At 37.1% G+C, this 14,244-nt stretch overlaps 1 protein-coding gene across 3 annotated transcripts in view; it reads right to left on the bottom strand.

Annotated features, from left to right (window-relative positions):
- Nucleotides 1-14,244, bottom strand: part of LOC128663458 (PH and SEC7 domain-containing protein 4) — a 139,436-nt gene that overhangs the window by 83,808 nt on the left and 41,384 nt on the right. For 2 of the 3 annotated variants that reach the window (XM_053717793.1, XM_053717794.1), the window contains exons 2-3: nucleotides 7,452-8,602; nucleotides 737-809 (exon numbers count right to left, since the gene is read on the bottom strand). In XM_053717793.1, the coding sequence (XP_053573768.1) occupies nucleotides 737-809; nucleotides 7,452-8,453 (1,075 nt within the window). In that variant the 5' untranslated portion in view covers nucleotides 8,454-8,602. The remainder of the gene's footprint in view (nucleotides 1-736; nucleotides 810-7,451; nucleotides 8,603-14,244) is intronic. The other variant, XM_053717795.1, reaches the window with a different exon arrangement.

Below are 14,244 nucleotides of genomic sequence, written 5' to 3'. Positions count from 1 at the left end.
ATCTAAGCCGAATCCCAAAAAGTATAATTGAGTCTGAGGAATTTGGGAATATTTAAGCACAACCTATGGGTGGGTAGCAGAAGCGACAACCTGTGATGTAGTGTCCCATATAATAGCTTGTGGGCCATGGAAGATGTACTTACTTGTCACAACCTTGCTCTACTGAGCTTTATATAGCTGCAGTATACTGCATCCAGTAGAAAGGCCCATTTGAGGCAGTACAAGCTCTGTGTCAAGGATCTCACAAGGAACAGCACACTGTTGGCAGATACATCTGCATTTCACCTGGGAGAGCTGTGATATCTCCACACTGGGAGAACATTTTCAGTGTCTGACTAATACACCTGTCTTCCGCTCTGTCCTATGTAGGTACTCTGATGGGGAAATTGGGTCTCAGAACATTTAGAGAACCCCTATCAACAACATGTAGATCACAGCACTTCAGAATTCATCTCGCTCCTATGGAGGCAAAATAAAATACTGAGTGTCTAAGGTGTGGGAAAAGATAGTTAGGAAGCCCAAAGTTCTGGAGTGAGGGTTTGGTTTGGCCAAGTAATGAATAGCCCTTATGTGATGATCTCATGGACTCTCACCATCTATTGAAGAGGTAAATTGGATGATAAGAGGTAATTGGAAATGAGCATTACATTTTGGCTTCCATGTCCATTTAAGAAACATCAACTGAATAAGAGCATGTACATGTTCAGTCAAGATACAATAAAAATAAATTGCTCACCAACTTCTGACTCCTTCTGCACAGAGTTGCAGTCTGTAACGCTGAGCTGAGAGTCTTCGTTGTGGAAAACACTCTAGAAGACAAATTTAACACATTTTATAGCTATATTTTAAGCAGAAATTATAATTTGCTTGCAAAACGACTAATATTAGGGTCCATAATTTTGTATTTCATCTTATTCATCTTATGTCATTGGGTGTAATGCTATTAGCTATTAGGAATATTTAAAATATGTAATTTATATACTAGTATTTTGTTATGCTGACTTCTTTATAGAAAAGCTTATTTTGTGGAATGATTGTTGAGAAAAAAAACAAATGCAAAGCAAACAAAAAGATAAAGACAAACTTCATTCTTATTGTATTTGTAAATATATCTGTTATAAGCTATGCCTGTATCTATTATACCTGTTGTAAGGCATGCCTACCCAATGTGCAACACCAACAGCCAGGGAATCGGTTTTTAGCTCTAGAATGTACCAGTATGTACTTTGCAGCTAAAAAAAAGACAATCTTCCAGTCAGAACACAGGCCAGTAGGTGTCCTTTGAAGAAACACACATGCCCCTTACTCGTTTAGTGCATGTGCTAGATATTTGATGGTCTCTAGAGTATGGCCCGGGTTTTAATGGGAAGATTGAAGAATGTGACAAAAAGAAAAAGTCCAAGAAAATAAACGGACAGAGGAACAGAGGCACGATTTTAACCGTTTGTGAGATATTCTTTTTAAATACACGCATATTACATGAAAGTTATGAATGAAAGTGCATTATTTTGGAAACATGGTTCACACGCAGTGTAGCGTTTGAACAAAGCTAACCATCAATTAAGCAAACATTTTTTAATTTAACAGACTTCAATCAGCCACTTGTTTTTTAAGGTAGCATTTTGTATGTATATTTATGTAGAATAATTTATAAAATCAAGAACCAGGAATAATAAAATTCACAGAGTGATAGGTCTCTGGCATACACCAAGATCTGATTTACCAAATATATACTTTTAATAAATGTTCGCTGTTCTATAAACATGCATACTGCAGACTAAACTTTTTGTCATCTTTTTATAAAAACAAATGACAAATCTCTAGAACCATTGAGTATTAACTCCTAAAATTGTAGGGCTGACTCCTAACTATATGGAATGTTTTGCATATATCCTTATTCAAAGAAAATAGTACAGACTCAGCTTAACAAATATATAAGGAATGTAACAAAGCATGCAAAAAATCAATTAAATTAGCCAAAATTTTAAATGAAAGATTAATTGCAAAGGATTCTAAAACTAACCCTTAACGTTTTTTTAAGTACATAAATGGCAAAAAATCTAAGAAGGACAGTATAGGTACATTAAAATGTGTGGAGGGTAGCATAAAACAGTGACAGGGAGAAGGTAGAGGTACTAAACCAGTTATTTTCTTTAGTATACACAAGAGAGGAACCAATGCGAGATACTTTGAAAAAAACTATTTGGGATGGTGGTGTGCCACAGGATTTTTTAATGTAAAAAAGTGTGCCACGGCAAAAAAAAAGGTTAAAAATCACTGCTCTAGACGATATCAGGAAAACACTGGATAATATTATGGTAAATAAAACACCATGCCCTGATGGAATTTACCCAAGGGTTTTACAGGAATTTAGCTCTGTTATAGATAAACCTCTTATTTTTTCAAGATTCATTATTCTCAGGCATAGTACCCCAGGACTGGCGTAAAGCTGATGCAGTGCCATTATTTAAAATTAAAAAGTGTAGCAGGGATGATGCAGGAAGCTATAGACCAGTAAGTCTCACATTAATTGTGGGGAATATACCTGAAGGGATTATAAGGGATTATATTGATGAGTATATTTGTGTAAACAAGATTATGAGTTCAAATCAGCATGTTTTGATGAGAAATAGATAATGTCAAACTAATCTAATTTGATTCTATGAGGAAGTAAAAATATAGATAAAGGGAAATCCGTTGATGTGATATACTTGGATTTTGCAAAGGTGTTTGATACAGTGCCAGATGAGAGATTAATGTACAAAGTTAAGGGACTGGGAATAGCTAAAAATATTATCTTATAGATAAATAACTGGATAAAAGATAGGCCAGGAGCAATGAGTAGTAGTAAATGGATCATACTCTGATTGGACAAAACTAAAGATGAGTGCACAATGCAGGGCAGCGGCTTCTAAGGCTAATAAGATATTAGTATGTATTAAAAGAGGCATCGATGCAAGAGAAGAAAGTATAATTCTGTCACTATATAAATACCTGGTAAGACCTCACCTAGAGTATGGAGTGCAGTTCTGGGGACTAATATAAAAAAAAGACATAGCAGACTAAGAAAAGGTTCAGAGAAGGGCCACAAAACTAATAAGGGGAATGGAGAATGTAAGATATGAGGAGAGGCTAGTCAAACTTGGTCTGTTTTCTCTAGTAAAAGGGCACTTGAGAGGTGACATGATTACTTTATATAAACATATTCAAGGCCCATATACAGATGTGGCAGAAGCTCTGTTTATTCCAAGAAAATTGTTTATGACAATGGGTCACAATTTAGGATGGAGGAAAGGAGATTTAATCTCCTGCAATGTAAACATTTCTTCACTGTAAAAGCAATAACATTGTGGAATATTTAAAAATGGTTTAGATACATTTTTGGCTAGAAACAGAATTCAGGGATATAATTGTTTGTGTTAAATGGGTCACCTTTTTTATTAATGGGCTTAAAGTGAAGGTCCATTTTGATGAATTAGTGCCTGGTTTTTAATAAACCGATTAAAACAAAGGGGAATTTAATTAATCAAAATTGACATTTCACTGTTTTCTTCAAAAACTTACATTTTAATCCTGAATGCCGCTCCAGCGATTCCCCCGGCCGTCGGAAGCCTCTGCAGACGTCAGAAATAACAAATCAGGCTTCCTCCAATCACAGCTTTCCCCCAGGGGGAATCTTGGCCTGATGCAACGCTGTGATTGGAGGAAGCCGGATTTGTCATTTTGGACCCGTGAAGACAGCTTGCAACGGGCGGAGGAAGTGCTGGAGCGGCTGCCAGGATTAAACGGTAAATTTTTGAAGAAAACAGTGAAATGTCAATTTTGATGAATTAAAGTGCCCTTGTTTTTAATAGGTTTATTAAAAAACGGGCACTAATTCATCAAAATGGACCTTCACTTTAATTTAAGCTCATCTTAAAGGTTTGTATAGGTTGAACTTGATGGTCTTCCGTCTTTTTTCAACCTCATCTACTCTGTTACTATGTAATATTAATGGAGCACATGCTACCTTTGGATGCTTCCCAATGCAGAACAGAAACGTCCGTCCCAAGAGAAAGAAGATTTTTCCTATATTAAAATACATATCACCTGCACTCTCCATTCAGTACTCCACCACCTTTTTATTTATTTTTTTACCCAGTACCAAATGTCAGTGTGCAAAGCCTGGGTGTTTCAGGGGCAGCCTGGGAGCAGGACCAAGTTATCTCACCATGAGGTATTGCCGTCTATGGAAAGGTATTAGATCTCTCTGAGACAAACCAGTACAAAGGAGAAGAGCAAACTGCTGCACTGTTGAGAACTCTGCCACTCCAGTTTTCATATGTGATCCTTTCTTTCCCATTTCTCTCTGCCCTGGGTCCACTGAATATGCATAAAAACTAAGACCCTATTATGTCTTGGATGGTGCATATTTGGGACTTCAAATTTACTTGGTTTTCTAACACTGCTCTGTACACACATACACTGCAGTAGTAATAATATGGATTATTGACAGGCAGCATATAGGTGGATTCAAAACACATGTCGGAAGATGAAATGCAGAACTTTTAAAGGGACAGTCTACACCAAAATTGTTATTGTTCTAAAAGATAGATAATTCCTTTATTACCCATTCCTTAGTTTTGCATAACCAACAGTTATATTAATAAACTTTTTACATCTGTGATTATCTTGTATCTAAGCCTCTGCAAACTGACAGACTAGCATTTTAGCCATTTAGTGCTGAAGTCCTAGGTAACTCAAAGTTTTATCTATATGGCACACATGAACTAACACCCTCTAGTGGTGAAACATTGTCCAAATGCATTCAGATAATAGGCGGCCTTCAAGGTCTAAAAAAATTAGCATATGAACCTCCTAGGTTTAGTTTTCAACTAAAAATACCAAGAGAACAAAGCAAAATTGGTGATAAAAGTAAATTGGAAAGTTGTTTAAAATGACATGCCCTATCTGAATCATGAAAGTTTATTTTTGACTAGACTGTCCCTTTAAGCTAAGAGATGCAGGGACACTGAATTGAATTGCATGTTAAAAGGGTTAAAGCACTGTGTTATTGACAATTAAAGGGACAGACAATACCAGAATTGCTGTTGTTTAAAAAGAAAGGTAATCCCTTTATTACCCATTACCCAGTTTTGCATAATCACTGTTATATTAATACACTTTTTACCTCAGTGATTACCTTGTATCTAAGCCTCTGCAAACTGCCCCCTTATTTCAGTTCTTTTGACAGACTTGCATTTTAGCCAATCAGTGCTCACCCCTAGGTAACTTCACGTGCATGAGCTCAATGTTATCTATATGAAACACATGAACTAATGCCCTCTAGTGGTCAAAATGCATTCAGATTAGAGGCAGTCTTCTAAGACATTAACATATGAACCTCCTAGGTTTAGCTTTCAACTAAGAGTAGAGAGAAAACAAAATTGGTGATAAAAGTAAATTGGAAAGATTTTTAAAATGACATTCCCTATTTAAATCATGAAAGCTTTTTTTGGACTTGACTGTCCCTTTAAGGGGTTAATTACCAATCTTACTAGCAACCAATATTTTTATCATTGCTCAGTCTTTTTGGTAGTCAAGGGGTTAATAACTGGTCTTTCTGTTACTGAAAGGGGTTAATCACTTTGCTCCAGTGAGTTAAAGGGACAATAACAGCTCAGTATAACTACACAATGCTTTTGTTGTCCCTCCGGTAGTTACAACACTTTAAAGCTGTTCTCTTATTTTAACTCATTACAGAATCCAGTTGGTAAAGTTGTATTGCTACATCATGTAACATAAGCAGTGCACTTTCACAGATCTGTGATGTTACTGGCTTTTTGACAGCTGTACCTTGTACTTCAGTTTAGCTGATATAATAGAGAGCTGAAGCATTACATTTTTTCAGTTTTTTTGTATAGTTTAAAAGTTACAAATTAAATTTAAGATCTAAGATGTCGGCGCCCAGTGTGAAAATACAGAGCTTAACTAACTGATAATTGTAAGGGGTTAAAATAAGACAATGGCTTTGAAGACAGCTGCAGGCGCAGGAGGAAAAAATATACCATGGTGAGTAGTAACTATTTTATTGTAGTTGTACTCAGCTGTTTAATGTCCCTTTAAACACTTTTTTAGATAGGCAAACAAGACAGATAGATAAAATCCTGACCTGCGTCTTTATCTTCTGTCTTTGATAAAGGAAGCAGGTGAGATTATATAGAAAGTGTGATGCTTTAAGAAATTGTGAGGAAACAAAGTTCTGGACTGTAAAAATAGTGCTAATAATTACTAAAGTCACAAATATACAATATGAGTGATGGGTTTATACTTGCAAACACCAATCTAAAAGAGGTATGGCTGCAAAACACCTAATAAAGGGCCAGTTTACAAGTGGAGAGCTAAATATAATTTGCGTGAAAGCTATATCTGCGCTCCACTGAGTAATACCAGCGCACACTAATGTGCGCTGGTATTACAAGTTGACAGCAATGCGAACGCAAGCTTGCGTTCGCATTGCTGGGAAGCATTGCACTCACGAGAGCGTGCATCCATAGGCTCCTATGGGAGCCTCATTCTGATGCCGTCAGAGACGGCACAGAACCTAAGCACAGCGAATGGGATAAGTAGTGCAGCAAAGGGCAGCAATATTAAATATATATGTAAATGACTATATACATATATATTTATGTGTAATATACAAACGTTTTTTCACTATAACGGCACAACCCCACTGTGCAACTATTACTGCTGATAGGGACAGTGACAGTTTCCACTAGGGATGAGCAGTTCTCTGCGGCTTTAAATGAGTTAAACACATAGATTTGCAGGGTCAATAATGATAAAATGACATGCTTTAATAAATGAAAGCATGTCATTTTTAGTTTTTTTGTGTGTTTTTTCGGATGTTATAATGCTGGAAAAAGATCTTGATTTACAGAGTCAGACAGTTAGCTTCTTTCCCACTGACAAGTAGTACACTTCCTATTAGAATGTTAAAATAAATTGCTACAGCTTTATCATATGCATTATATATATATACATAATGTTGTTTTTATTAATGTGTCTTTTTCTTTCACACTCTATAATAGATTGTATTTTTAAAAGTAAGTAGAATATTCAGTTAGTAAATTCCTTTGATAAATTACCTCGGTTTTATTTACCTATGAAATTATAACTAAAGGCACCTAAAGTCCTGCCTGTCTTTGTTTTACACTATTACAGGAAATGCGAACTTGTTCATGTAAGGACAAAACACACGTTTCTGGAAAAAAAATTCCTGGAAAGGCATCAAAGAATGGAATAGGATTTTATTACAGTGAAAGTGATGTCTTTGTATAGGGAGCTTTTTGCATTCATACTAATTCCTTCTTTATTAAAAAGAGAGCACTGACCAGACCTAGTCTCTACAGTCAGATACAAAAGTATGCATACATTGTAAAATACTGATTGTTTAAGCTTATGCTACATACCTTTTGGATACAAGGTATATTCTCAGCTGCAGGCCATTTTTTAGATCTCATATTATTAAAAGCATTACTTTCCTCTTGTTCATCTTCATATATTTGGAGAATTTCCAAAGGTTCTGTAGCTATAAATCCATGCCCAATTTCTGTACTCGTACCTGGATATTTATTTTCCCAAAAACAAAATTGATCCTGTAAGTCCTGCGGCTGCGTCTCACACAATGACGTTGCTACCTCACACTTGACCTCGTCAAATGATATAAGGTCTTTCTCATTATTGTTGAGCTCATGAGATAGTTGTAAATTGTCATCCATAGGATGAAGCGGTAGAGACACCATGAATAAAGGATTATCACAAAACAAGCTCTCATCTTCTATCTCCTCCTCTGAGCAGAGATACTCATCATTCTCCTTGGTATCTGAACAAACCAGATCTTCCTCCCTTGTTTCATCTTCTTTATCTATTGAAGTGGAAGAGTCCAAGCAGCTCTTTGACCCTCCTGAATTGAGATCAAATGTCTCACCAGCCTCTGGCATCTCTTGCTTGCAGATTTCATCTTCTAGTTCCATGACACACAGCTGAGCTTGTAGCATGCTTGCCCAAAATACATCCTGTGCAGAACTGCTTGTTGACTTTTTAAAATCCTGCTTTTTAACTATGATGGGTTTTTGAGAACGAGGAGTACAAGTGTCCAATGTTCTATCATTTCCAAATATTAAATCATTACTTCCTTTGCAGGGCACTTCAAAATTAGTACCTGAGGCAAAACTAGCTCCTTGTGTTGTGCTTTGCCTAATTTGACTTTGTTTATATAGATATGAATTTTCACTACTATATAAATCTGTGCTTCTGATAGCTTGATCTGGAGTGGATGGCTCCAATATGTGAGCGGGTGACAAAGTTCTATCATTCTGATTATTCCAAGAAAATTGACATATCTCTATGCTAGACTGAACAGAGTAGGGAGGCGAAAGATCATCGTCCACTGTGATCTGTAGATTTTCCATTTTACTCTGCGCCAGATGCTCATTTGTCTTTGGAATGTTTGGTCTATAACAAAAAGATTTCTAAAGTCCTCCAGAGGTAGATTTCATATTGTTAAGAGATGAGAAATGCTGGCACTTCAGAAAGTGGTTCAGCTGTGTTAATATCTGCTCTGGAGGCACAAGAGAGAAAACAAACAGAGGTTAATGGTTAATCGTAAAACATCAAAGTTCTTAAAATCCTGCAGTGTTTAGTAAAGTTGCCTCAACTTATAGTTATTAAGTTCAACAACCAAAGCAGTTATCAAAATTCTTGGTTATTTTACAGTGTAAGGAACATCTCTGCAATATTTATAGCAACAGAGAAGAAAGATGTTTTTCACTGCACTGAATAAAGCAATTCATTGATTTTGTCTGCAAAAAAATATCCTCTTAATGAATGATTTTCCCCCTGGCACTAGAAGGCAGCAGTATTCTGTAATGCTTTATTAAACCAGTCATTACAAATGGAATTTAAACAAATTCATGCATATGAACTGAAAAAAAAGAAAAGTGTTTCATAAGCAGGAAATGTACAGGGACAGTTCCAGAGACTAAAAACAAATGTAAATACGTTGACTATAACCACAGCATGAGCAAAAACGCAGGAAATCCTCTAGCGCATAAAACACAGTAATAAAGAGTACAGAAGACAAGTAGAAAACCAACTTAAAAGGGACATGAAACTTTTTTCTTTCATGATTTAGAAAGAGAGAGCAATTTTAAACAGCTTTCTAATTTACTTCTATTATCTAATTTGCTTCATTCACTTGATATCCTTTGCTGAAAAACATATCTAGATAGGCTTAGTAGCAATTGATTTGTGGTTGCACATAGATGCCTCATGTGATTGGCTCACCCATGTGCATTGCTATTTCTTCATCAAAGGATATCTAAAGAATAAGGCAAATTAGATAATAGAAGTAAATGGGAATACTGTTTAAAATTGTATTTTGTATCGTATCTACCTGAATCATGAGAGAACATTTTTGGGTTTAGTGTCCCTTTAAGATTAATGTAATGACACATTTTTTGAAATATGACCTTGTTAGACAATTTTTAGCTGATAAGCAGAGCAACAAATGTGCATAAATATTAGAGTCTATGTGATATTTGGTACAGAATCTGATTTTGCAGGTAGGTAGTATAGCCAAACTAGAAAAACAAAACAATAAAGATAATTGCCTACCTATCAGGGTTCTAAAACACACTTTCAATTAGGTCTTTAACACTTTTCAGCTGCTGCATTATATTTGCCATGCAAAGTTTTAAATATGCTAAAACGCATTTTTAAACTTTACTGTCTCTCATGTATTATACTACTGTATTTAAGCAATGCTACTAAATAATGCCATTGTAAAGAGTACTAAAACTATGTATCAGTGTTCTCCCAGGACCTTTTTCATGAGCACATTTTAATGACCAACAGATTGTAAGCCAATATTAGGTTAAAATTAACTAACATTCATTAAATTTTTTCAAAAGTTTGTTGCACAAATGATCTTTAAAACTATTTATATTAAATTACGCAATTGATTTGTGCTTTGGATAGCTTAAAGTAACATTTAGAAATATCAGAAAGTCTTATAATATTGCAAATTATTACCATGTCCACACACTGCTACTTCATAATGCCACCAGGTTGGCAACATTTTCTGTGGAGTATTATATATTATATTATTCCCAGCCTCATTTTGGTGATACTTACTAGGCTATTTTTTACAGTGTGCAAATGAGATTTTCTGATGACCATACATATCTGTCAAAGTTATTATGAATTTAGATTTCCTCTGCAATACTAGCATAGCATCATCAATCATTTTACAGGATCACCCATTATGGGACTCAATTCCTTCTACCCCACTCAAAGTTGTTTCTATTGTACAACACAGGGATTATATTAAAGGGACATAAACGGGTATAGAGTATCATCATAAAGTCAACACATTGCACACACCCCTAGTGCCATTCTTGGAACATAGGCCATACAATAGTGCAACTCAAGCACATAAGACTGGTACCAGAAGCCTGTAAATTCTCCCAGTTTCAAAGTTTAACCTAAAGGAGCTCTTTTCTTAAGCAACATTTATATTTGAGAGCTTCTTTAAATTGTGCTTTGGAGCTGTAAAAACCGCTTCATTCTGACAGTTTGATATAGAGGCTTGCTACTAGAAGATCGAGAGACATAGATATTATTTAGTTTTTGCTCTGTTCTGCCCAGCAAATGGTCCTTATAACCACATCACTATCTACTCCCCCTCTGAACATGATCTGTAAGCTCTGACCATAGCTGCTATGAATTCACTGCTGTGGTAAGTCTAGTGAGATGGCTTTGTTATTTATAACAAACTGATAATTAGATGTGAACATTTACAATTAGCAAAACTTTTTGTTCTTCCCAGCTTTAATTTCAATGCCAATTTAAAATAAGAAATGATCTTATCTTTATACAGATCTGTTCTGTTATTCACAACCGATTCAAGCGTAGCTACTTTTTTTTCTGCACTCTTCTCGCTTCTAAGAACTAAAAGAGACGAAGCCACAAACAAAGCCTACAGTCTCCATTTCACTGCTCACCACTTCCTCTTGTGAACAAATATCTTCTACCAAAAATCTCTTTGAAATTTATTTGTGTGGACAAAGACAATAGTATTCTGTGCAAATATACTTCAACCTCATTTGAGTGTACTGACTTCTACAAATTGGCATTTCTTGCCAACAACTAGCTAGCAATACAGTACTCACAATTGCTGCAATTTGCTAGGTACCTACCAGTTTCAAAATAAGTTAAACTGGTAAAAAATGAAGAACAAACCCCCCCCCCCCCCCCACTTAGAGTCATTTACAACTGATCTTTGTATAGAACATCTGCACATCTGTCCATATGAAACCTCAGCCAGCAATGTATAACATGGGATTCTGAGTAACAATATAAAAATGAGTTTCAGATGCTTCCCCTTTTTGCTTGTACATGGGCTCCCCCATGCCAGTGCAGTGCTATACTAGGCAGCTTTAAACCAAAGCAAGGATAAGAAAGGTACAGAAAAAATACATGTGCACAGCTGTCTGAGGTTTGTTAGCCCTTGTAAGCACATAGCTGCATAGAGAAGCTTGTATAGGGCCCTCGTTAACACATAGCTGCATAGAAAAGCTAGTATAGGGCCCTCGTTAACACATAGCTGCATAGAAAAGCTAGTATAGGGCCCTCGTTAGCACATAGCTGCATAGAGAAGCTGGTATAGGTCCCTCGTCAGCACATAGCTGCATAGAGAAGCTAGTATAGGGCCCTCGTTAGCACATAGCTGCATGGAGAAGCTGGTATAGGTCCCTCGTTAGCACATAGCTGCATAGAGAAGCTGGTATAGGGCCCTCGTTAGCACATAGCTGTATAGAGAAGCTGGTATAGGTCCCTCGTTAGCACATAGCTGCATAGAGAAGCTGGTATAGGGCCCTCGTTAACACATAGCTGCATAGAGAAGCTGGTATAGGTCCCTCGTTAGCACATAGCTGCATAGAGAAGCTGGTATAGGGCCCTCGTTAGCACATAACTGCATAGAGAAGCTGGTATAGGGCCCTCGTTAACACATAGCTGCATAGAGAAGCTAGTATAGGGCCCTCGTTAGCACATAGCTGCATAGAGAAGCTGGTATAGGGCCCTCGTTAACACATAGCTGCATAGAGAAGCTGGTATAGGGCCCTCGTTAACACATAGCTGCATAGAGAAGATGGTATAGGGCCCTCGTTAACACATAGCTGCATAGAGAAGCTGGTATAGGGAACTCATTAGCACATAACTGCATAGAGAAGCTGGTATATGGACTTTGTTAGCACATAACTGCATAGAGAAGCTGGTATAGCACATAGCTGAATAGAGAAGCTGGTATAGGGACCTCATTAGCACATAACTGCATAGAGAAGCTGGTATAGGGACTTCGTTAGCACATAGCTGCATAGAGAAGCTGGTATAGAGACCTCGTTAGCACATAGCTGCATAGAGAAGCTGGTATAGGGACATCGTTAGCACATAACTGCATAGAGAAGCTGTCATAGGGACCTTGTTAGCACATAACTGCATAGAGAAGCTGTTATAGGGACCTCGTTAGCACATAACTGCATAGAGAAGCTGGTATAGGGACCTCGTTAGCACATAACTGCATAGAGAAGCTGGAATAGGGACATTGTTAGCACATAACTGCATAGAGAAGCTGGAATAGGGACATCGTTAGCACATAGCTGCATAGAGAAGCTGGTACAGGGACCTCATTAACACAAGCTGGTATAGGGCCCTCGTTAGCACATAGCTGCATAGAGAAGCTGGTAACCTGGTATAGGGCCCTCGTTAACACATAGCTGCATAGAGAAGCTGGTATAGGGCCCTCGTTAGCACATAACTGCATAGAGAAGCTGGTATAGGGCCCTCGGTAGCACTTAACTGCATAGAGAAGGTGGTATATGAACCTCATTAGCACATAGCTGCATAGAGAAGCTGGTATAGGGACCTCATTAGCACATAACTGCATAGAGAAGCTGGTATAGGGCCCTCGTTAGTACATAACTGCATAGAGAAGCTGGTATAGGGACCTCATTAGCACATAACTGCATAGAGAAGCTGGTATAGGGCCCTCGTTAGCACATAACTGCATAGAGAAGCTGGTATAGGGACCTCATTAGCACATAACTGCATAGAGAAGCTGGTATAGGGACCTCATTAGCACATAACTGCATAGAGAAGCTGGTATATGGACTTTGTTAGCACATAACTGCATAGAGAAGCTGGTATAGGGCCCTTGTTAGCACATAACTGCATAGAGATGGTGGTATATGGACCTCGTTAGCACATAGCTGAATAGAGAAGCTGGTATAGGGACCTCGTTAGCACATAACTGCATAGAGAAGCTGGTATAGGGACTTTGTTAGCACATAGCTGCATAGAGAAGCTGGTATAGAGACCTCGTTAGCACATAGCTGCATAGAGAAGCTGGTATAGGGACATCGTTAGCACATAACTGCATAGAGAAGCTGTCATAGGGACCTTGTTAGCACATAACTGCATAGAGAAGCTGTTATAGGGACCTCGTTAGCACATAACTGCATAGAGAAGCTGGTATAGGGACCTCGTTAGCACATAACTGCATAGAGAAGCTGGTATAGAGACCTCGTTAGCACATAGCTGCATAGAGAAGCTGGTATAGGGACCTCGTTAGCACATAACTGCATAGAGAAGCTGGTATAGGGACCTCGTTAGCACATAACTGCATAGAGAAGCTGGAATAGGGACATCGTTAGCACATAACTGCATAGAGAAGCTGGAATAGGGACATCGTTAGCACATAGCTGCATAGAGAAGCTGGTATAAGGACCTCGTTAGCACATAACTGCATAGAGAAGCTGTCATAGGGACCTTGTTAGCACATAACTGCATAGAGAAGGTGGTGTAGGGCCCTCGTTAACTTTGAACCTTGAAAACTCAATTTGGTTTTTATGTCCCTTTAAAGTGTATGGAAAATTGTGTGGAAATTTTATATATATATATATATATATATATATATATATATATATATATATATATATATATATATATATATATATATATATATATATACACACACATTATTATTTTTTTATTTTTTTTATTTTTAAATACAGTAGAATTTGCTCTAATATTAGTATAATTCTAGGTATACAGTAAAAGGATTTCAGAAAACTTGTGCAAGATTTGTAAAGACTTTGGCTTCAGTCCAGCAATTCCTCTAACAAAATCGTTTTCTGAATTTAT

Source organism: Bombina bombina, chromosome 6 (genome assembly GCF_027579735.1).
Source record: "Bombina bombina isolate aBomBom1 chromosome 6, aBomBom1.pri, whole genome shotgun sequence".
In the NCBI taxonomy this organism is placed as follows: domain Eukaryota; kingdom Metazoa; phylum Chordata; class Amphibia; order Anura; family Bombinatoridae; genus Bombina; species Bombina bombina.
The sequence above is the reverse complement of the archived record's forward strand: the minus strand, read 5'-3'. Positions and strand labels throughout refer to the sequence as shown.